This window comes from Leucopleurus acutus (assembly GCF_964270905.1).
Source record: "Leucopleurus acutus genome assembly, chromosome: X".
NCBI classification, from domain to species: domain Eukaryota; kingdom Metazoa; phylum Chordata; class Mammalia; order Artiodactyla; family Delphinidae; genus Leucopleurus; species Leucopleurus acutus.
In genome coordinates this window covers 92,757,528-92,782,547 of record NC_139148.1, presented here as the reverse complement: position 1 = coordinate 92,782,547, position 25,020 = coordinate 92,757,528, and the positions used below count along the sequence as shown (strand labels likewise).

The window sequence follows — 25,020 nt, the reverse complement described above, 5'->3', positions numbered from 1 at the left end:
ACGGGCTGAACCTGCCACCAGTGTGATAAGCTGCTTCTCTAAGGAGAAGTACAGAAGTCAATTAACTTTAAACATTGAGATAATCATCACTCATTACCACATGCTGGTGTCTAAATCTTTACAAAGGTTTTAGAACACGATTTCAATTTTTCATCTGTTCCCAAATTTAATTAACTTTCTTGCCATATAGAAATCCTCACTGCTTCCCTACTCTCAAATAAATTGGGTTCATCTTTGCTTATTCGAGATAGAGTGCATGAAGTGGCCAGAATTTCACTGCCTTTGGAGGAACTTCTCAGTACATATAAAATACAATCTGGCCTCTACTATATGATCAGCTGAAAGCCTTAAATCCCTACTAATCATTCTGGAGAAGCGGCACACCACTCTGCTGTTGTGTTGAGAATTCTCAAGAAGGAGAGGAGGTTAAGAAATGACGGTGGCATGGACCAGGGTGGAAGCAATGGGAGTGGTGAGAAGTAATCGGATTCTGGATATATAATGAAGGTAGAAAACAACAGGACTTGCTGATGGAGGTTATGCGGGAAGTGAGAGAAAGAGAAGAATAAAGAATTTACTCCAAGGTTTCTGGCCTGGGGTCAAGAGAAGTTCTTCTGAAAATGGAAGCAATTAATAGCATGTTTGGGTGTCTACAGCAACAGAAGACAAGGCAGAGGATATCGGGTATAGACACAGATGCAGATAGATGGGTACATGTGGTGGAAGCTTGTGGAAGTACTCTTGATTACTTCAATTTTCTCAGTGGAATAAGATCCAAAATACAAGTTGAGAGTAAAGTTGGAGGACGTGTTGGAGGTTTAAGGAGAAAGGAATATGTATGATTAGTAACCTAGGAAAGGAGAGGAAATTGTTAAGAAAACATGGCATGATTGTTGGGCAGCAGTAAGCAAACTCACTCTGAGTTTGTGATTATAAATTTAAAAATGAGATTAGCCTGTATAGATGCTAATGTTTGTCTCCTACTTCAGCTAAGCAAAGAACTGGCATAGAGTAGGTGGGAAGTAGGATTTAATCAGGGTTGGGTTTTGAGAGCAAGTTAACAAAGAGAGAGAAGGGCCAAGGAAACTGAAGACGTACGCATGGGAGTGGCCATGGAAGTTAAGCTGGGTATGGAAGAGAAGCGAGGATATAAGAGGAATGAGGGGCACTTTAAATGTGGTAGGATCAATGCCACATAACCAGAGGTTCTTCCCTGTTCAATGATGCTTTGGTATTTTTGTTCTATTATTTCTGTACTTTGTACCTGTTTATACATCAGTTGTTAAAATATGGGAGAGATTATGAATATGTGACTCTGTTTGGAGCCTAGTACTATATGATGCACAATTAGATCTTTAAACTTGCCTACTCATGACATTCAGCCTAGTCTCTCTTCCCAGCCTTGCCCTCAAATGCAAATGCACACATGTACAGGCACACACTTACATGTAAAATAACAGTGGTTACCTTTGGGTGGTGACTACAGTTTTGTTGTTGTTGTTATATGGAGTTTTGGGTGAAGGTTTTTTTCCCTTGTACTTTCTAGTTTCTAAATTTTCTATATTGCGTATGAAATGCTTTTGTAATTTAGAAAAAATGTGTAAATGAACATATGTATTTACACCCATATATACTTAAATGCTGGCTGTGCTCCCTAATGAGGTATTAGAAGACTTAACCAGGCAGGATTAAGGCCATAGACAAATTTCAGAAAATAAGAGATCTCAGAGGATAGAAGGTGACATACTTTTAAAAACTACCAGTTTTCACAAAACATATGCATGGATCATTGTCCAGCAAGTGAAGAATATTAAAATGCATGACACTGAATCTACAATTAAAACAGTAAAATATTTTTAAATTGGAAGAAAGGGCCATTACAAACCTGCTTCCTGCTTTGAGCTCTCGCATTCCGTAATCTTCGAGCAGAATAAAAGATAAAATAGCCCACAGTTGCTGCCGTAATAATAAAAAAGGACACAGAAACGAAGAAAATTGAATAGTGATTCACCCAAGGTCCATGTTTTTTCCCTACTTCAATGACCATTGTTACTTGTATGCCTCTTTGAATAGACTGTAGAATTTTTGTGCCTTTCAGATTGCCAATCATGATTGCAACAATGTCTCCTGCACCTGTAAAAGAAAAGGAATTCAGTTTTAGTTTGGTAAAGCATTCTTAGTATAAAAATCCAATTGCTAAAATGATTTTAAATGACACTCAATGAAACATAAACATGCTGAGACTTGGTTACTGATCTTAAGGAACTCATAGTTTAGTAAGGAAGCTATGATATACAACAAATACCTCCCCTCCCCTCAGGTTTGCCAGCTATAATTCAAAAGTATTGGGTTTGGGACCCAATCTGCCTCTTACATGAAGGCTTTCTTAAAGACAAGTAGTCACCTGGATGGTAGGGGATTCTCCTAGAGAATCTGAGATTTGAGAAAGACAAAACTATTTAACTATATGTTTCCCAATTTATGAAGTGATAGACTATCTCATGAGCTCACTACTAAAATGTATAAGGATCTACATATCGGGATTAGTAATTTGAGACAAATAATGATTACAAGCCCAAATGGACAACCTATATATATGTCCATGTGCCATTTTTCTATATCCTCAAGAGCAATATAAAATTTGTCCAAGATGCTCTAAGGTTTTGCATGGACCTAATCAGGTTAGCAATGAATATAACATGTAAAATTGATAGAAATGTGTTTCTATTCAACCCCAACTAAAGTCAAGTCTGAAATCAGACTAAACTTATTACTTAGTCTAATCATCTATAAGTCTTAGTCTAAAGGCCAAATCTCTATAACATCTCCCACTTTACCGACTTTATAAATCTTATGATAAAAATAAAGAACAGACATTATCTTTCCCAGTGGTGTGTGAATGTTAGATTACTCTCACCATTCCAACGCTTATCACGGTTTATATTCCTTCTAGTTTAAATGACCTGAGACCAATAATCTTTAGGAAGAGAATAGAGTTCTTTGAATGTTAATAGCATTCACACTTTCAGTGGATCAAATCAAGAGTACAAACCTTAAATGGCAATGTATATAGCAGAATTATTATGCAAGTAATCCTTTAAGTTTATGGCCCCCAGTGGCCAAAGTCTACGAAAGATCAAGATCCTCTTCTCGCTTGAAGTTACCAATTCAAAAAATATATTCATAGGGTATTATTAAAGATCCTTAAAGTTCCAAAATACATTATTTTTACATATGACAGCCATTTAGTTAAACCCTTTTATATAACTTTGCTGACTCATTTGCCATTACTCAGTTTGGTAACATTGACGACTCACTCTCTTCCCATTTACATGAGGAAAATCTCAGAAGCAATGGGAAGTGAACGAGGCTGAAATGTCTTCTTTGCATCTCTTTCCTCTATCAGTATATAATGCAAATAGTCCTAAAGAACTGGCTATTTTGCAAGAGAGAGGCTCATTTTTCTCTTTATTTGGGGGCTTTACATTTCTAGCTTTGGCACTAAAAGCACAGAAATTATTTCAATTCTCTTTTGTCACTATTTGGCTTTTCACTACAAGCCATCTATCAGGAAAATTTCTGGCTATAAAGTTTTGATTAACTATATAACCTAGCGTTCATTTCTGATATTGTAACCTGAATAATTTTTGAAAGCATATATCATTCTAAAAATGAGGTTTTGGAATATATGATAATTTTAAAGATTTCTTTTTAAATCACACATGTGTCCTTCTAAATGTTTTTGACTAACAGAAGTAAGTTTTCATTCTTTTAGAAGATATGAGGTGGGTGGCAGGGCTGGATGCTCAGGAACATACTGGCCATTGTGGTCAAGTGGAGATTAAAAAACAAGGATACTAGAGAATGGACTTGAGGATATGGGGAAGGGGAAGGGGAAGCTGGGACAAAGTGAGAGAGTGGCATGGACATATATACACTACCAAACGTAAAATAGATAGCTAGTGGGAAGCAGCCTCATAGCACAGGGAGATCAGCTTGGTGCTTTGTGACCACCTGGAGGGGTGGGATAGGGAGGGTGGGAGGGAGGGAGACGCAAGAGGGAAGAGACATGGGAACATATGTATATGTATAACTGATTCACTTTGTTAGAAAGCAGAAACAACACACAATTGTAAAGCAATTATACTCCAATAAAGATGTAAAATAAATAAATAAATTAAATAAAATAAATTTAGGGTAGGAAGGAGAAAAAATAAAAAACAAGGATAGTCAAGAAATATACATTGTCTACACATAAGGAACAATGCTGTGCCTCAATCGCCCCAATTCATATTCATATATGCTATATGTAGTCCAACTATCTATTGAATTAGCTTTCTAATCATATAAAAGATCTATTTCTAAGCATTATTATATATCTCCTCCTCCTTACACCCTTGCAACTATTTAAAAACTGCTCCCCCTCCACTGTTCCTGATCACACTTAATGGCATCACAACCCTCTGGTCACCGGGTTTAGTAACCTCAGAATCACATTTGAATACTCACTGCTAACCTAGTCAGTCATGTAGATAATACTTCCTTGGCATCTCCCATTATCAGATCCTCTGTCCCATTCCTGCTGCCCTATAATGTAGGCCCTCATAATTTCCTTGCCTGAGCTACTTCAGCAACCTCCTAACTGGTCACTCTAACTCCAATTTTCCCCCTTCCCTTAAAGTTTCATCAGCCTTCCTGGTTGACATTTGTCATCACTTGGTTGGATCATGCCTCTTCCCTACTCAAAAGTCTTTAATGGCTCCTTATTACTCATTAAATTTCTGACTTCTTGGCCTAGCATTTAAAGCCTTACATGATCTGGTCCCAAGCCAACTTTTCCAGTTTGATGTACCTCCACTACACCCCCATCTCATGAACACTTAGATCCAGCCACATGGGATCGGCTAGTGTCATTCACTCTTCATAACTTTTCTTTTGCTCATTCTGTTCTCTCAGCCTAAAATGCTCTACATCTGCTCTGACACTCCCCCTTCCTTCTCTGCCTGTCTATGTGTTACTCAAGTCCCAGCTCAAATGCTGCCTCCTGTGTTATTTTCCCGAGTTCCAAGTGAGAATGTAAATGCTCCCTCTTTGCTCCTCTGTTACCCCCTCTCTAAAGAACATTTTAAGGGCAGAGACTGTCTTAATTAACTACAGTAACGCCTTCCTTTATCTGGCATTGTCAGAGAATTAGGTATTCCATATAAGTTAAATTCCCAAGTAACAAAAAGTTTTACACAAATACTTAATTTCAACAATTTTGAACGGACATTTTAAAAAGGCATCCGTACAGCCCTATTTTCCTAACTAGGATATACTGATTATGATTTACTATTGATAGTGGATCATCTTTGTAAGCCATTATTTAATACAGTAGTTAGGTTATTTGTCCCCAAACTGTTATGATTTTTCACCAAAGTCACAGACTTGGAGAGCTGGAATGGACCTTAGATATCATCCAGTCTGATTCTTTTTTTTAATTAATTAATTAATTTATTTATTTTTTGGCTGTGTTGGGTTTTCGTTGCTGTGCGCGGGCTTTCTCTAGTTACGGTGAGCAGGGGCTACTCTTTGTTGTAGCGCACGGGCTTCTCTTGTTGCGGAGCACGGACTCTAGGCGCGTGGGCTTCAGTAGTTGTGGCACGCAGGCTCTAGAGCTCAGGTTTAGTAGTTGTGGCACAGGGGCTTAGTTGCTCTGCGGCATGTGGGATCTTTCTGGACCAGGGCTCGAACCCGTGTCCCCTGCATTGGCAGGCAGATTCTCAACCACTGCACCACCAGGGAAGCCCCTCTGACTCATTTTTGAGTTCTCACTTTGGGTAATTTTCTTTGGGGGAGAGAGGTTGTCACTTGTTGCTTCTAGCAGCATCTCTCCCCTCTTTCTAATTTTATACATCTAATCTACTGTCAGCTATGAAAAGTCAATCAAGCTTGGATCTAAACAAAGAATAAAACAGGCTCCCAGAGACAGCTTGAGGGCTTCAGTGCAAGTACCACCCTCTGATATTTAGTTTGGTTGCTCAGTGACATTTTTGTTTACTTCCTGAACCCTGGCTATGTTCTGGATAACTGAAATTGCCAGATAAGATTCATCTGTAAACTAGACCCTATTCTAAGTGCTTTACCTGTATTAACATATTTAATCCTTACGTCAACCCTATAAGGTAGGCATTGCTATTATCCCATTAGAGATAAGAGTGACTAACTTGCCTAGGATAACACAAGCTAATACGTGCAGAACTGGTATCTGAACCCAGGCAGTTTGGCTTCAGTGCCTCCGCTCTTCACCACCATTCTACATCAGTTCTCTATCTTCAATGAAACCTAAAGCTATTATTTGACTGTAAAAAATAAAAATTAAATAGGTACATTCGGGATGGGGAGTGGTAAATGTTTAACAACTGGCTCTTGGGGGAGGTGGAAGAAACCTTGATTTGTAGTGTGTGCCAATTTCCATGGTATAAATACTACTCCCATGGCCATATGAATGTAGAGTTGGGAAAATATGGGTACAATTGGCTGAGTCAGATGACTCCAGTGCACCACTGGACATTACCGAGTCAAAACTTAAATACAAGTAGTATACAATCCAAAACTTATAACGAAATTACTTTGCTTATTCTTTTCACTTATTCATACCTGCTTTAAAAAGCCAAAGTTCATGTACAGCCCCAAGTAAAATTTGTTTTCCTATTTGCTATTGTTAAAAACACAAAATATGTACCCTAAAACTTCAAAGAAGAACAATCAGACTTCTTTTTGTGGAACGGAATAAAAACCTTTTTCTGACTGGGGCGTGTGAGTGAGTGAGTGAGTGAGAGAGAGAAAGAGAGAGAGAGAGAGAGAGAGAGAGAGAGAGAGAGAGAGAGAGTGTGTGTGTGTGTGTGTGTGTGTGTGTGTGTGTGTGTGTTTTGCTACAGCGGGCATGTGGAGCCTTTTTCTCCCTTAAGCTTTCTTCCTGTCCTTAAAATATTGCAGATTCAAGAGGCTGTTATGCTTCAGCTAATTCCAAACCTCTCAAATTAAAATTAATGACTTTGAAAGTGATCTTTTCAAAGCATCACAAAACATATTCTGTATAAAAAGTTAGCCATTTATTATAAGAAACACAGATGTGGTCGTATTCAGAACTTATTTTGAATGTTTAATTTCTCTGATTTCCGGTGTGTTGAGGAATAGAAACTTGAAGGCAACTTTGAAAATGCACAGAAAGCCCAGAAGTTTTTCTCATCTTAAATAAGATTTAGAAAATATGAAGAATGACATTTTTTCAACGGGATGATTAAAATACAATCTTTTGCCTATTTGGAAGGATGAAGTATTGCTAATCCCTTCCTGGAGAAACTCAAAGCACTTCTTCAGTGATTATAAGAATTGATCTTCTTTGAAGACAGGAGTTCAGACACTCAAGAAAACAAGCTCAGTTAACAGAAACCTAACCTGTATCATTGAATCTATGTTCTTTATGCTGCAGAATTTTGCATATCGGTTTATTCTCTCACAGTAGTACAATAATGTATTAAACGGAAATAGTTTTAACAATCTTTAAAATTATCGCTATTTCCTTAAACCATTCTTACAGTTGATCTTTTATTTTTTGAAGTTTGGCAGTTTCTTTCTTGTTTTTTTTTATAAATTTATTTATCTATTTATTTATTTTTGGCTGCGTTGGGTCTTCGTTGCTGCGTGCGGGCTTTCTCTAGTTGCGGCGAGTGGGGGGCTACTCTTCGTTGTGGTGCACGGGCTTCAGTAGTTGTGCCTCACGGACTCTAAAGCACAGGCTCAGTAGTTGTGGCTTGTGGGCTCTAGAGCACAGGCTCAGTAGTCATGGTGCATGGGCTTAGTTGCTCCGTGGCATGTGGGATCTTCCCGGACCAGGGCTAGAACCCGTGTCCCCTGCATTGACAGGCAGATTCTTAACCACTGAGCCACCAGGGAAGCCCCTTACAGTTGATCTTTAAAACCAATGTTGATGTACTAATACATAGACTCTTATACAAGGTGTCAAGCTTTTCACTTTTCTATCCAAAATATTGCTACAACAACTATCTCATGTGGAAAGTACCAGGCTTAAGAAGCCAAATATGGGTTGTACAGCTCAGCTGATTAAAACGTGGTGCTAATAAGATCAAGGCTATTCAATTAATCTTCTTGTGGATCAGTTATACAGAAGACAGTACCTCTAAACTCATTAAGTATTTTATAAGTATCTATACACATGCCAGACACTGTGCTAGGCCTTAGGGCTACAGAAAGGAATAAAATATAGTCCCTGCCTTCTAGGCACTTGCAAATGTCTCCTATATATTAGCCATTCACCACTAGGAATATGAACTAAGCCAGCGAAATGAATTGTACATATCCATTTTCATGGCCAGTAGTAGAAAAAAAGGATTTCCAAATCACATTCCGAACTGATACTGGGTTAGAATAGGTTCCTATATAAAAAAGACAACTTAATTTCCTTCAATGTCCAGTAATTTGTAATATAACAAACTGTACTTGTTTTGATATTTCTGAACTTGGTAGTACTCCTTATTTAAAAATTGGTAACCAGAAACAGACTAGAGTTTGAGGGAGGGAAGAAGTATCACGTGGCAAAAATAACCCTGAAGTGGGAATCAGACCATTGGGTTGCAGCTTTTGCCTGAAGGAAGCAGGGCTGTACTAAGCTTCTAAAATCAATTCTGGCAAAGGAATATGACTACATCTCTCCTGCTATCCTTATGGAATTTTCAAACAGCTATTAATTTAATTGTTTTTCCAAAAATCATAGCACCCATTCCCACCAAAAAGAAAAGAAAAATCTTTAACATGCTAAAAATGTCTGGTGAGGAAAACTGATCATTAATCGGACAACAAACCTTTATGGCCTAAACCCTGATCACAGAACAGCTGTCATTTCAGGATTTGAATCTCTCCAAATCTGCACTTGGTTTCAAGGATTTATTCATAAACTTTTAAAATGTCTTTATTGGAGTATAATTGCTTTACAATGCTGTTAGTTTCTGCTGTACAACAAAGTGAATCAGCTATATGTATACATATAGCCCCATATCTCCCTCTTGCATCTCCCTCCCACCCTCCAGATCCCACTCCTCTAGGTGGTCACAAAGCACCGAACTGATCTCCCTGTGCTATGCAAATACATAAATTTTAATGCTTTGTATCTGATAAATTTTCAGAGTTGAAAAGCAAAAAAAAAAAAAAAAAAAAAACAAGCTGTCATTTTTACAATTCTAGTGTATTAACATCACTTTATAATTAACAATTTAATGGTCAAGAATAGCTAATCTGGGCCCTTGTTGCTTAAACACATGCTCCTGGGTCCAGCAGAACTTTAATTTATCTTGATAGGATTTATCTTGATAGGATCATTGTAGCAGTCACTCTACAGGGAATCCTTGAACTTCCCACTTAAAAATCACTAACAACATTCTATGGCTCAAGTTTTTCACATTCTCACTCTGATATCTAGAGTATTTTGGGAGAAGGGACAGATTAGGAATAGATAATAATTAAGCAGAAGAGAAAATTCAGACTCCAATTTCAAATGTTCAACAGTGAATAAAGGTTTTGGCATGTGCCTATCTTGGAAGCAAAGGTAATAAAATAGGCCGTAGCAACTCTTACTACTGTTACTCAATATAATTCAATTAAAATATCATTCAATTATAATTAATATAAATAAAGGTTATCTATCCTCAGCACTACTGGCAAAAAATACTTTTTAGTTATTATTCATAATATATAGAAATTTGACCCTAGGATCCTGCTGGTGGCCAACCCCATTCATTTCTTTCAAAAAAACTAATGATATTATGGTTTTGGTCTAACCTTATTTATTTGTGAACACAGACAAATCCACTGAATAAATTATTTATCAAGTGCAAACCATGTAGTGAGCTCTGTGCTTCTGGATCTTCCTCTCCCCCCCACATTTTAATATTAACATGTCAAAATGTAAAATAAAGTCTAAAATATTTTACAATATATGAAATATCCTAAGCATATGGATGGCATACTTACAGCACCTTGGCATTCAAACACAAAATACAAGGAGGAGAGGAAAGCTGTTCTAGTATCTATTTCAACCAGTTTTCCACTTTTAATATTAGAAAGAAGTATTCACAATGAGCGACTTACAAATGATAAAGGCAATTGAAAGCCAAAGTAGCTCTTCTAAAAATAAGCTCACATTCAATACTGCCCAACATTCTGATGATACAATGGGGTCACCACTTCTGAATTTACTTGTATCTGGAATGAACAAGATCTAGGTGTGACAAATTCCAACATAATTTTCTAACAAACATTTCCTCCATTAGAAAATCTGGAACCAATTCAAGTGAACTTCTAAACATTCGTTTTGTCCACAGTAGCTTTTAAAAGTGCGGTTCCCCCCCACCCCCTCCCTCATAGCCCAAACTCTTTGAGCAACTGGGGAAGGTCAATGTATTTCAAAGAGGGATATCAAAGCTCCCCAGACCAAGCAGTCCTAAGTGGGATTTTTTTAAACCAATAAAAAAAAATTATCTAAACTTTTAAGCCAGACTAGCCTCTCTTTATTCAAATTCCTGTTTTGTGACAACTTGGTTTTTTGCCCCCTTTTAGTTATTGCCAGTCACCAATGAACCAAATTTAGTTTCTTAAATTGACTGCTTCATGGCAGCTCTCTGGATGAAAAAAAAAATAATTTTATCATTGCACCTCAACAAACAAATATACAAATGATTTCTTAAAAGTATCTGGAAATACATGTCTGTGGTTTACTGGGAACCAGACAAATCAGTTCTGCACATCCCTTTAATATGTTATGCTCCTAACTAGTCTTTAGGTAAATTCTAGTCTATAGCAGAATATGAAATAGGCTTTAGTACAGGTTGCCTGTCAGTTAAAACAATGGTTCTTAACTTTTTGTACTGTTACAAATCATCTTTTTGAGGGAGGGGTGGTGGCAGTGAAGATGACCAAAATCACCTTCTATTATTAGCATCCTTTTAAGCCAACAAATGAAACAGAAGCACACAGCCATGGGTAGTTCAGCAGGTTGCCTTTCTTTCTGTCCTGTACCCCCAGGTTTTGAAGGTAATACTACATTAGGGAATGGGTCACAGATTTGATATGGCACCAAAAAAAATCTCAGGAGCTGGAACCCTCAGGAAACAGCATATTAAAGACACTAGGAAATTAGAAACCATGCTGTTCCAAAGGTCACAGATGCATAATTTGTGGATGACATGTCATATTCACAGATAAACAATTCTTAGAATTATTATTAAAAACCCTAGGCCTCTTCTGATTTCCACAAGTGGTAATGTTTAGCACATTGTTAAGAACCCAAGGGCTAGATCAGCATTTCTCCAAGTTTCTAGACTTGGGACTCTTTTATACTCTTTAAAGTTATTGAAGACTCCAAAGAACGTTTGTTTATGTAGATTATTTCTATTCATATTAATCATATTAGAAATTAACAGAGAAATTTTACATGTATTTATTCATTCATTTAAAATAACGGCTGTAAATATGTGTTAATGTAATTAACATTTTTAAATCAAAAATAACTATTTTCCCAAAAAACGTAATAAGAGTGGCATTGTCATTTGTGCAAACCTCTTTAATGTCAGATTTAATAGAAGACAGTTGGATCTTCATATCTGCTTCTGCACTAGATCTACTGTGAACTGTTTTTCTCGTTGAAGCATATGAAGGTAAATCTGTACTCACACAGATATGTAATTAGAAGATTGAGGAGTGTTTAATAGGTCTTCCAAACACCCAAGGCTGAATAACCATTGTTTGTCAGTAGTTCTTTCAAGTTAAAAAGGAGTTGCTTGGAGAAAACAGCTAGTTCAGCTCACAACTCAGTCATACAAGTGCTTTGTGCCTACTTCCCATTTCACCACACAGAACAGGCAAAAAAAAAAAAAAGTTGTGCATGACAGAGTAGAGATTTAATAAAATTACTTATTCTTACTGCTACATCAAGGACATTCCTAAGTGAAACTGGCATTTTCTTTTTACTGTAAATGCATGGAGGTATAGTATACAACATAGCTTGTTGTTTCTGTCTTAACTGGTGCTAAGGTGCCAGCAGCTTTTCCCCACCGTTGCTTTTATACCATCCGTGTAAATGTCAACACAGTGAATTCTGCAAATAATGTCTACGTATTACTGTGAAAATAGTTTTGACCTCATGGGCCCCTGAAAGAATCTCAGGGACCAGTGCTCCCAGATCATATTTTGAAAACTGTCAGGCTAGATCAATGATCCTCAAACTTTAATATGCATGAGAATTACCTGGGAAACTTGTTAAAACATTGAACTCCCTGGGCCCCATTCCCTAAATCAGTATGTCTGGGGTGGGGCTTGGAAATCTGCGGTTTAACAAGTTCTGTGGGTTCTTTTGCTGCATGTGGTCTGTGGCCCATACTTTCAGAAGTATCGGGCTGGAGTTTGATTATAGTTTGATGTTATGGTCAAGGAGTTTCAAGATAGTGTTCCAGTCACTCTAGCCAGATCAATGCCAGTCCTTTACCCTGCATGGAAAAACTCTGCCAATAGACTTATTTTTTGAAAATTAGCTACATAATAAACAGGCCCATTTCTTTTCTGTTATAATACTGCTTCATTGTCACCATTGTCTTTCACCAAAATCACTGTAACAACCTCCTAACTGGTTTCTACGCCACCAGTCTCAGTCTTCCAATTCATTCCCCTCACAGCTACTGGATAAATTTTTCTAAATGGGAAAAATGTTCATGTAATTCCTTTGCCAAAGGCCTTTAAAGAGCTCTTTGCCAAAGGCCCTTAGCTGGTCTCCATAAAGCTCTGTAGCTTTATTCACCTACAGAAGAAAGTTCAACCTCCTTTTATAAGATCCTGACTCATCTGCGTTAGATAGGTTTTACACTGTCGAGTGCAGGCTTCCCTTGAGGTTATCTGGTTTACTTGAGTTTCACTAAACTATGGATTCTTTCACGTTAGGGACTGGGTCTTTCACCACTGTAACTACAATGTCTAACAGAGTGCCTGGCACGTAACACATGTCAAATAAATATTTGATGAATGCAATTTTAACTGTGCTATATTTAGTGGTAATTTGAATCTTGATTGAATCTGAAAACAAATTCATCCTTTAAAGATAATTGTGAACAGAGTCTAAGATGCGCCTCCTCCCTGCATTCAAAGATGGCATTTCTTCAACACTGTTTGCTTATAAGCAAGGACATATTATCTATACACGGGTAACAAATTAAATACTAATCCTACTCTGCAAACCCTGGGTTTAGTGTGACGCTTACTGCTACAGTGCTGATCCCACTGAAATCACCATACTGCCAGAGCAGCACTAATGGTGGCAATAATGCCTCTCCAGCCTAGGGTTTGAGTCCACTTCAGTTTCATACTTACATTCAGGAGCTAGGATGGATGCCATTTTAGCCCCAAGTTCAAGTTAGAACCCACTAGCAGACTGGTTGTTTGGACACTTATGAGGAAGTTCAGAGGACATAAAAGAGAAGTCTTGAAGCAGCTGGAACAGGTTGAGTGTTTATACAACCTTAAATTTGTGCTGATACTGAGGAAAATAAAATAATAAGATATGCTATTGCCAGGCCAGGCAGAAATTGTAGTATGTATATTATTTGATTAATAGGGTATTCTGTGATTGTATTAAAATGTTTATGCTAAAGTTTTCTATTGTCATAGCTTTTGTTTTGGAGTAGTAAGATTTCTAGAAACCAAATTCAATATTTGTTGCTGCTCTTTATTAATGTTTCCTGGAGGAATGCTAGTCAGTAAACTCCACAGCATCAATGTATTCAACCCTTCGGGATAATAAATTGCACGATATCCAGAGCTATTCAGAATCTGATAAAACTATTTAATGGCTCAAGGTAAAGCAATTACTGACTAACAATATATACACAACAGGTTAAAAATAATCAGATCTCTGTTAGGCAGTAAAAAAGATAAACAGGAGATTTAGGAGTTTCGCAAATGAATGTTGGAAATTATGGTGCTCTTTTGTCCTTGTAGTTATTGGTTCTGTTTTCCTGTAATGTGAGACCTTGGGAAGGAGAATTCCACTGAATAAATTGCTGCTGCACCCAGGGGGGAAAAATGAGCACAAAACCAGGCCATAGCCTAGGCATAAAATAAAATTCTGACATGGCCTCCATCATGCCACTTTACCCTCAAATTTTCAGACCAGGTGAAACTAGTACAAGAATGTATGGACCTAGAGTCTGACATACAGAGTGAAGTAAGTCAGAAAGAGAAAAACAAATACCGTATGCTAACACATATATATGGAATCTAAAAAAAAAAAAAATGTCATGAAGAACCTAGGGGTAAGACAGGAATAAAGACACAGACCTACTAGAGAATGGACTCGAGGACACAGGGAGGGGGAAGGGTAAGCTGTGACAAAGTGAGAGAGTGGCATGGACATATATACACTACCAAACGTAAAATAGATAGCTAGTGGGAAGCGGCCGCATAGAACAGGGAGATCAGCTCTGTGCTTTGTGACCACCTAGAGGGGTGGGATAGGGAGGGTGGGAGGGAGGGAGACACAAGAGGGAAGAGATATGGGGACATATGTATATGTATAACTGATTCACTTTGTTATAAAGCAGAAACTAACACAACATTGTAAAGCAATTATAGTCTAATAAAGATGTTAATAATTTTTAAAAAACTAAAAAAAAATTCATTTGTAAATGAGTTGTTTGGAACTAGAGACAATACATTTTCCCATAGTAATGTTGGTAAACAGTGTCTGAGCTCCCAAATGAGCCCACAGATTATTTCCGTGTGGAATGCTTGGAGGACTAAAAACTTCAAAGCAAATATAAGTTATTATTTAACCTATATTTGTAATAAAACTTCTCAGAAAAAAAATCACAGAAATACTTAAAGCAAAAAACAAACAAACAAAACAAAAAACATTTAAAATATCTTAAATAGTGGGACATAAGGAAAATGCATATTTAATCAGGAGGATTACATGGTTAATGGGAAGTTTCTGTGGAGACTGTGGGACTGAGTTATGGACACATTCAAGTTCGTCAGATATTGAAAGCACTGGCTGCTTATAATGTTTAATTTCTCTTCAAAATAAATGGCATCACATAGAAAGAAGCTCAAATTTTTTTGAAAAGGAAGATAGGGTTCAGTGAGAGAGAGAGGTGGGGGGAATATCTAAGGTACAATTAATTAAGCTATGAAAGGCAAAGGAAGTGGGTATAAAAGTAGGATACAAAATGTATCCTAAGAGAAAAAGAAGTGGTACAGAAGCTACCCTTGAATTTGACAGTTTCTTGTGCAAACCACCAACTTGTGGAGATTCACATAGCAGAATAGTATTTCAAGGGAAATGCCAATTTTGAAAGGAAGTACAGAAGTTCCCCAACTTATGATGGTTTGACTTACGATATGTGTGGTATGATACTCTCTTGTGATGCTGGGCAGCAGCAGTCAGCCACATGACCAATACACTTACCACCGTTCTGTACCCAGACAACCACTCTGTTTTTCACTTTCAGTACAGTGTTCAATAAATTACATGAGATATTCAACACTTTATTATCAAATATGCCCAACTGTAGGCTAATATAAATGTTCTGAGCACGTTTCAGGTAGGCCAAGCTAAGCTATGATGTTAGGTAGGTTAAGGTGTATTAAATGCATTCTCGACTTAACAATATTTTCAACTTATGATTGGTTTATCAGGATGTAGCCCCATCATAAGTTGAGGAAGATCTGTAATTCAATTTTACTGATGTGTTAAATGCAATTTTGATTGAGCTTGTATGTTCTGCATATCATTAATGAAGTGTAAAATAAGAACACCATGATTCTCCTCTGCCCTTATTCTCACAAAATCTCTTCCTCTTTTCTAGAATGACAGAAGCTATTGTCATCAGATGAACTCAGTGTGTCATGGGTTAAAACTGCCAATATATTGGATTCTTCTTCCTAAGCTGTTAAATTTAGCACTAATCTTAAAAGTATTGAATAGAATAGATATTGAAGGGGGCTAGTGAAGGGAAGCAGGTCTCTTACGGGAAACAAACAAAAAAACCAAGAAAGGTGAGATATGTGTAAGGGGGGAAAGAAAAAACACCACTTGTGATACAAAAGGAAGAGAAGAGAAATATTCCATATTAAAATAGAAAAAGTCATTCTTTAAAGTTCTGTAGTGTTCAAGGCTCATTTTACATATGAAGAAACCAGTTAGTGTTAACAAGAAAGAAACCAGTTAGTGTTAACAGTTAGTCACTAACAATTATGTACGTTAGATATATTCAAAAGACCAAAGTAATTCTTCCTTAAATTCTCATAATAGTCAGTAAATCATTCTATTATAAGGTATGCTTCGTTCCTGTTGTTGCAAAGGTCACATTATTAATGCTTTCTTTAGGATTTATCAACACTATAGGAGAATTTTGGATTTTCTAAAATACCTGATTTTTTCTGATTACAGTTATAAAACATATTCATTATAGGAAATTCAGAAAATACAGACAAATGATAATGACGAGGACAATAATCACCTATAATTCCACCAACCAGATATAACCAAGGTTAACATTTTGGTATATTTTCCTTTCAAAAGCTAAGACTTTTTAGTTGCAGGCAGCATTTAACTAAGCTACTTCAACATTTTATCTGAAATGATAATGATTAATATCTTAAGGGAAACATACACACACACCCCAACAAGTGAGTTCAAGCACCATCTTCTTTCAAAAAAGGTCAAAATAAATAAGGTTAAACTCAAAATCACTGATTTGTATCTAACTTGAGCATTCAAGCATTAAAACCAAGTAAAGCGCGACTAGGTTCTGAACCCAACAGCCTCCGTCAAGTCAGGCATGAATCACCAAACTTTCTTTTTGGAAGAAATCAATATTGTAACAAACCTATGGGTAAATTTAAGCAATAATTATATGTCATGATATCTAGGAAGACATACATACATACAGCTGAAAAAGACAGAACAAGAAATGGAAAAATAACAAAGAGCCCTTGTGCTCTACTTTGCCCATAGGGCTCCAAAGTGGGGTGTTAACAGCAAAATGTGGCAACTCTAAACTGGCTTAATAACTGTGTCAAAAAGTACACGGGGACTTCCATGGTGGTGCAGTGGTTAAGAATCCACCTGCCTGTGGAGAAAAGGGAACCCTCCTGCACTGTTGGTGGGAATGTACATTGATACAGCCACTATGGAGAACAGTATGGAGGTTCCTTAAAAAACTAAAAATAGAACTACCATATGACCCAGCAATCCCACTACTGGGCATATAACCTGAGAAAACCATCATTCAAAAAGAGTCATGTACCACAATGTTCATTGCAGCTCTATTTACAATAGCCAGGACATGGAAACAACCTAAGTGTCCATCGACAGATGAATGGATAAAGAAGATGTGGCACATATATACAATGGAATATTACTCAGCCATAGAAAGAAACGAAATTGAGTTATTTGTAGTGAGGTGGATGGAATGAGTCTGTCATACCGAGTGAAGTAAGTCAGAAAGAGAAAGACAAATACCGTATGCTAACACATATATATGGAATCTAAAAAAAAAATGGTCGTGAAGAACCTAGGGGCAGGATGGGAATAAAGACACAGACCTACTAGAGAATGGACTTGAGGACATGGGGAGGGGGAAGGGTAAACTGGGAGAAAGTGAGAGAGTGGCATGGACATATATATATACACTACCAAATGTAAAACCAATAGCTAGTGGGAAGCAGCCGCATAGCACAGGAAGATCAGCTCGGTGCTTTGTGACCACCTAGAGGGGTGGGATAGGGACAGTAGGAGGGAGGGAGACACAAGAGGGAAGAGAAATGGGGATATACATATATGTATAGCTGATTCACTTCGTTATAAAGCAGAAACTAACACACCATTGTAAAGCAATTATACTCCAATAAAGATGTTAAAAATAAAAAAATAAAAAGATCACTTAAAAAAGAATCCACCTGCCAATGCAGGGGACACAGGTTCGATCCCTGGTCCGGGAAGACTCCACATGCCTCAGAGCAACTAAGCCCGTGTGCCACAACTACTGAGCCTATGCTCTAGAGCCCGCAAGCCACAACAACTGAGCCCATGCACCACAACTACTGAGCCCACGTGCCACAACTACTGAGCCCACGTGCCACAACTAATGAGCCCACATGCCACAATTACTGAGCCCACGCGCCACAACTACTGAAGCCCATGCATATAGAGCCTGTGCTCTACAACAAGAGAAGCCACCACAGTGAGAAGCCCAAGTACTGCAACGAAGAGTAGCCCCTGCTCACCGCACCTAGAGAAAGCCCGTGCTCAGCAACAAAGACCCAATGCAGCCGAAATTAATTAATTAATTATTTTTTAAAAGTGCGTGTATTCTGTGCTTGGAAATAACTACCTACAGTGTGCAGCTGAGGATCACCACAGTTAACTAGCTCCAATACAGTGAAGGATTTGTTTCTGTAGGTGACTAGGCTCCTGCCACATGCTGTAAGAAGTCATTTCCTCAGGAGACAAAGTTGACAATTGTGCTGCTTCAAAGATTCTTTGTCTTGGGGCACAAGGTAGTCTTCTGGGGTTCTGGTACTGTTCTGCTTCTTGAGCCAGGTGCTGGTTACACAGGTGTGCTTGCTTTGTGAAAACTCACTGAGCTATACGTTAATTATTTCTATACCTATTTGGTATGTACATTATTCTTTGATGAAATTTACATATACAAAAAGTTGTTCACCGCTAGGCAGTATTTGTGGTACCCTATCAAGTAAACTTTGGGAAAAACCCCAACAATAGTTTACAGTTCAGTGGTCATCATGAATAAGAAAGGCCATTTTAGTCAATGAGGTGCTACTTAACCAAGCAACAAGGAAACTGGTTGCAAACCTCATTTGTAACAAAGACATCACCTATAGGAATATTATAGGAGAAGAGGAACTAAGGTACAAATGGTGATCAAACCTTTCAAAACACCAAGGCCACAGTAGGCAATGAACATGGGTTAGACCAGATCACATTTATGGCTAGTAAGTATATTTTTATGTAAGGCTCTTTGGGGCATATTTTTGTTTTAAATGTTCCAATTCACACCCCTCCCTGTCACCATTTCTGCACTTCCTTTCTGCTGGTTAATGGAAGAGAAGCTCAATTCCCACCCCTCCAATCAATGACCACCATCTTCAGCCTACAAGAGAACCCTCTCTCTATTTTTAATTACATGGGAAAATGCTTACAATAATAAGCAGGATGCAAAGCTGTATATATAGTATATAATTATAATTCTTTAAATAATATATATGCAGAGCAAAGGAAGCAAATGACCAAAAAAACACCCCCAAATGCTAAAATGGTTATATTTATGGCTTTTTGTGTTTTCCTTTAAACTGTCTGTATTTTATTAATACTACATTAATATTCATGAAAAAATAACCATTAAGATAAAAGTAGGATACATGGAAAAAGAGACTAGAAGGAATATTAATGGTACCATCTCTGCATTGTGGAATTATACGTAGCTTTTATTTTTAGTTTTATACTTTTCTGTATTTTCCAAGTTTTCTGCAAGATGCATGGTTAAGTTTATAATCATAAAATAACTTAGAAAATATCTTTGGTACCCTCCTCTATTTTCTCCATTTAAGCCTGAGAACAGATACTAAATGTGGCATTCTATATGAGACAACACACATCTTCATGGACTGGGGGAAATAGTTCTTTATGTGCTTAGAAAAACAATTCACCGATCAGGCTATATTTTTGTAAGGTTTTTATGTTATGGGATTCCACATTCATCAACATGTTCACTGGAAGCACTTTAATTGGAGACATAAGTTGAATGGTGTAAATCAAATTTTTAAAACATCAATAAAAAATAGAACAGGGAAAGTTCACGTAAATACTCACTGTCACTATTTCTTTGTTACCTAGGTCATTTTGCCATTAAAAACCCATAAACTGGCACATGATGGTGACCAACATAAAAATTAGGGCGTTTGCAATCTTGAAGTATCTGTACAATTTTAGTCCTCCTTATTTTGTATATTCAGGCAAGAAGCACAGTACTTAGCATACAATAGACCCTTGATAAATGTTTAATGAATTGAATTTCAATCCCCTTCCGTTAGATATTTTTCTAGGGAATCATATGACCCTCTGGCATTGTTGTGTATTTAAGACCACTCAAGAAGCATTTCCAGAGCACATAAAGTATAAAGGTTCCTATGGGGAATATGACAATAAAAAAACATTAAAATGATTACGATACAGTAGGAAGGTAAAATATATAAACAAAAAACTACCAGCAAAATGCAGAAAGTAATGAAGCAACTGACAAAGGATTAATTTCCAAAATTTACAAGCAGCTCATGCAGCTCAATAACAAAAAAACAAACAACCCAATCCAAAAATGGGCAGAAGACCTAAATAGACATTTCTCCAAAGAAGACATACAGATGGCGAACAAACACATGAAAGAATGCTCAACATCATTAATCATTAGGGAAATGCAAATCAAAACTACAATGAGATATCATCTCACACCAGTCAGAATGGCCATCGTCAAAAAATCTAGAAACAATAAATGCTGGAGAGGGTGTGGAGAAAAGGGAACACTCTTGCACTGCTGGTGGGAATGTGAATTGGTACAGCCACTATGGAGAACAGTATCGAGGTTCCTTAAAAAACTAAAAATAGAACTACCATACGACCCAGCAATCCCACTACTGGGCATATACCCTGAGAAAACCATAATTCAAAAAGAGTCATGTACCAAAATGTTCATTGCAGCTCTATTTACAATAGCCTGGAGATGGAAACAACCTAAGTGTCCATCATCGGATGAATGGATAAAGAAGATGTGGCACATATATACAATGCAATATTACTCAGCCATAAAAAGAAACGAAATTGAACTACTTGTAATGAGGTGGATAGACCTAGAGTCTGTCATACAGAGTGAAGTAAGTCAGAAAGAGAAAGACAACTACCGTATGCTAACACATATATATGGAATTTAAGGGAAAAAATGTCATGAAGAACCTAGGGGTAAGACAGGAATAAAGACACAGACCTACTAGAGAATGGACTTGAGGATATGGGGAGGGGGAAGGGTGAGCTGTGACAAAGCGAAGAGAGAGAGGCATGGACATATATACACTACCAAATGTAAGGTAGATAGCTAGTAGGAAGCAGCTGCATAGCACAGGGATATCAGCTCTGTGTGTTGTGACCGCCTGAGGGAGGGTGGGAGGGAGGGAGACGCAAGAGGGAAGAGATATGGGAACATATGTATATGTATAACTGATTCACTTTGTTATAAAGCAGAAACTAACACACCATTGTAAAGCAATTATACCCCAATAAAGATGTTAAAAAAATGCAGAAAGTACTATAAGAGATGGTGTTCTACAGGAGATAAGAGAAGAGACTATTTTGTTTTTGGTGTGGGGGCTGTGGTGGGAAGAGGAAATGAAAGAATTACGAAAGGCTTCAAAGATGAGGAGGCATCTGTGCTGGGTTTTGAAGGATGGGTAAGGTTTTGACCAACAGAGCTGGTAAGAAAAGGGTATGTAGGCAAAAGCAGAAGTACAAGCAAAGGAATGATAATGGGAAAGGGTAGAGAACATGTTTAGGGATCAATATGAGACAAGAAATACATAAAGCTTCACAAGTAGGTTGGGACTAGATCATTAAGAGTCTTATATGCCATGCTGAGAAACATAGTCTCAAATTTATAAGTAATGGGCTTTTGAGCAATGGCGTATGTGTGACCAGAGCTGTGTTCCGGTGGCCACGTGGAGGAAGAACCGAAGAGAAGAAGTGACTGGAGGCAGGGAGACCAAGGCTAAGTATTTGTTCCCATGAGAAGACACAGGAACTGAAAGCAGTGTAAAAACAATTGTGAGGAAGAAAGGAACATATGTGAGAAGATTGAACATATGTGAGAAGACTGAAATCAACTGGACGTGGCAGATATTTACTGGAGGGAGAGTGTTGGGGGCCTGGGTATGAATGCAAGGAAGAAAAGGTATGAGATGAGTATGTTAATAAAATAACAGAAATGAAACAAAAGAGAGGCAAGAGAAGCAAGAGACTGCTTAGGAAAGAGTTTCAAAGGAGTGGTCAACAATATCAAATACAGTACTGCAGAGAGATCAAAAAGGATGCACATGGAACAGATTCTGGAATGGTATTTTACGTTGGTAAATCATCACCACCCATTCTCTTCTCAACTTCTTTTGAGTCTATCATTCTACTAAAATAGGTTCTTTTTGATGTCAACTTACTAGGGGGCAAAAAAAAAAAAAAAACCAAACCAGCCAACAACAACAAAAAACCCAACAAAGAATAAAAACTAAATGTCAAGTGGTTGAGAAGGGATTGGGTGGTAATAAATCAGTGGAAAATCCTATTCCAAAGTCCTTGTGAATGGGAAGAAGATTGGTTACTTGAGGGATAAGCAGTTACTTGAGAAAAGAATGACAAACATAGGTGGGCCAAAAGATCATTTTCTGGTAAAACAGTCAGTCTACTCAACTTATTCCTCAAGGGTTACAGTCAGATGTCAGGTAATATGGACCTTGAAGTACTCTAGGCTATTCATTTTCAAATTGTATACCACCAACATACAAATCACTTTTCATTTTCTAAAATACATTTAACTATCTTAACTGTAATAAAGAAAAATTATAGTAGCTTCCTAAATGTCAGGCTCTATGCTAAACACTTTATCTGTAGTATCTCATTTAAACACTTTATCTGTAGTATCTCATTTAATCCCTTAACAGGTAAGTTTTTTTTTAACATCTTTATTGAAGTATAATTGCTTTACAATGGTGTGTTAGTTTCTGCTTTATAACAAAGTGAATCAGTTATACATATACATATGTCCCCATATCTCTTCCCTCTTGCATCTCCCTCCCTCCCACTCTCCCTATCTCAGCCCTCTAGGTGGTCACAAAGCACCGAGCTGATCTCCCTGTGCTATGCGGCTGCTTCCCACTAGCTATCTATTTTACATTTGGTAGTGTATATATGTCCTCAGGTAAGTTTTTTATTATGCCCATCTTACACAGGAGAAAACTGAGACTTAGAGAAGTAAAATACTGGCCTAAGATTTTAAAAATATTAAGTGGCAGAGGGAGAGAGTTTGGGGTTAACATATACACACTACTATATATAAAACAGATAACCAACAAGGACCTACTGTATAGCACAGGGAACTATACTCAATATTTTACAATAACCTATGAGGGAAAAGAATCTATATATGTATATATATAACTGAATCACTGTGCTATACACCTGAAATTAATACAACATTGTAAATCAAGTATACTTCAATAAAAAAAAGAAAACCTAAAAAAAAACCTGGTAGAGGCCATCTTCTTAATACACTCTAAGGGGTCTTTCAACAATGTATACAAGCAACTGTTTTATACAGCAAACTCTATCCCAGGGAAGACCACCAAATCACTAACTTAAATGGCTTGGTTCATTCACTTTTTTACAGCCCTCAGGAATAATGCTTCTCCTGCCATCCCTCTGAATATATTTCAAGTTCTTGTAAATGCGTCATGGATTATGAAGGTGGAAGCTTTGCACAGGTCTTTCAATAAATTCATGCCTGCACATGTTGACTCAAGGAAAATTGTGTAAGGAAGTACTGACACCACTTCAACCTGTGGGCTGTGCTCAATTAGAAAGCATGCAAGGCTCAGGCTCATCTGCTTGGCGAAAGGAGACTAGTTAGTTGTGCAACAACAAGAACATGCATAACGTGTCTCATCGTGACAACCATACCTTTTAGACAGCTTTAGTGCTTACTCTGTTTTGGCTGCTTCTTATCTGATTTTCATATTTAAATAAGACATGAATAGTGATTAAACTGTGAAACCAAAATTTTCTCTGCATTTTATTCCCAGTTTCTGGATCCATTTGAATGAAAAATATCCAGAGACTGCAGGATCATCTGTTAATAAAAATCTGTCATTTAAAATTTTTTATATGTGTGAACCAGGATTTTCTGGAAGATAATATACAGAAATAAACTGCATGGATTGCTGCAAGCCTACAGCTACCCTCTGGGAAAATTTGGTATCCATAAAAATAGCCTGATTTTTTAAAAAAATAGTCTGATTTTCCTAATCGATTGCACTTATATAGTGGAGTTTCTCTCCAATACACAAAAGTTTTAAAGCTACTGTTCTAAACCAGTTAGTTCTGTTACTTGAAACAAATGGGTCTTCATGGTCGCAGGACTGTGATAGGTGGGTGTGGATGATCAACACGAACTCCAACAAAGGACAGACAATTCAAGCATAGGCCCCTGTGAGAGGGGGTGAAGAAAGGTTTTGTAAACAAAGACCACAGCAATGGCTTTTCCACATTTGGTGGCCCTTGTAGAATTCATGGCAATATATATTGTTAATCAACACATAAACTTCAGTCCTACCTCTTTGCCACTAAAATCCAAGAGAAATCGTTTTTGACCAGAGATTACAACAAACCCTGGGATTACTCTGAGGAATGAGCAAAGCAAACAACACAGCACTCTGCAAACAAATATTTAACAACATATGTGGATGAAATGCAAAGTGATTTTTCCCCTGTGTTGAAAAGTAGTTTCTCCAGGAGTTCAAGGAAGAAACGTGATTCCATTCCTCAAGTAACTAGCTAGTTATTTTAGCTAGTTAGCCTAAGTGTAACATTGCTACAGTCAGCATCTCAGATAATAATACATTTTTAGCACCTCTTTTCTTTTCTTTTTTTTTTTTTTTTTGCGGTACGTGGGCCTCTCACTGTTGTGGCCTCTCCCGTTGCAGAGCACGGGCTCCGGACGCGCAGGCTCAGCGGCCATGGCTCACAGGCCCAGCCACTCTGCGGCATGTGGGATCCTCCCGGACCGGGGCACGAACCCGCAGATAATAATACATTTTTAAAGTATCAAAACACTTTTCTGAAAACTGAGACTCAGTAATGTTAAATAA

At 37.5% G+C, this 25,020-nt stretch overlaps 1 protein-coding gene across 2 annotated transcripts in view; it reads right to left on the bottom strand.

The window, feature by feature from the left end:
• Positions 1-25,020, bottom strand: part of RNF128 (ring finger protein 128) — a gene marked incomplete at its 5' end in the record, with an annotated part of 97,351 nt that overhangs the window by 30,912 nt on the left and 41,419 nt on the right. For both annotated transcript variants that reach the window (XM_082864631.1, XM_082864630.1), the window contains one exon: positions 1,886-2,133. In XM_082864631.1, coding sequence (XP_082720757.1) covers positions 1,886-2,133 — 248 coding nt within the window. The remainder of the gene's footprint in view (positions 1-1,885; positions 2,134-25,020) is intronic.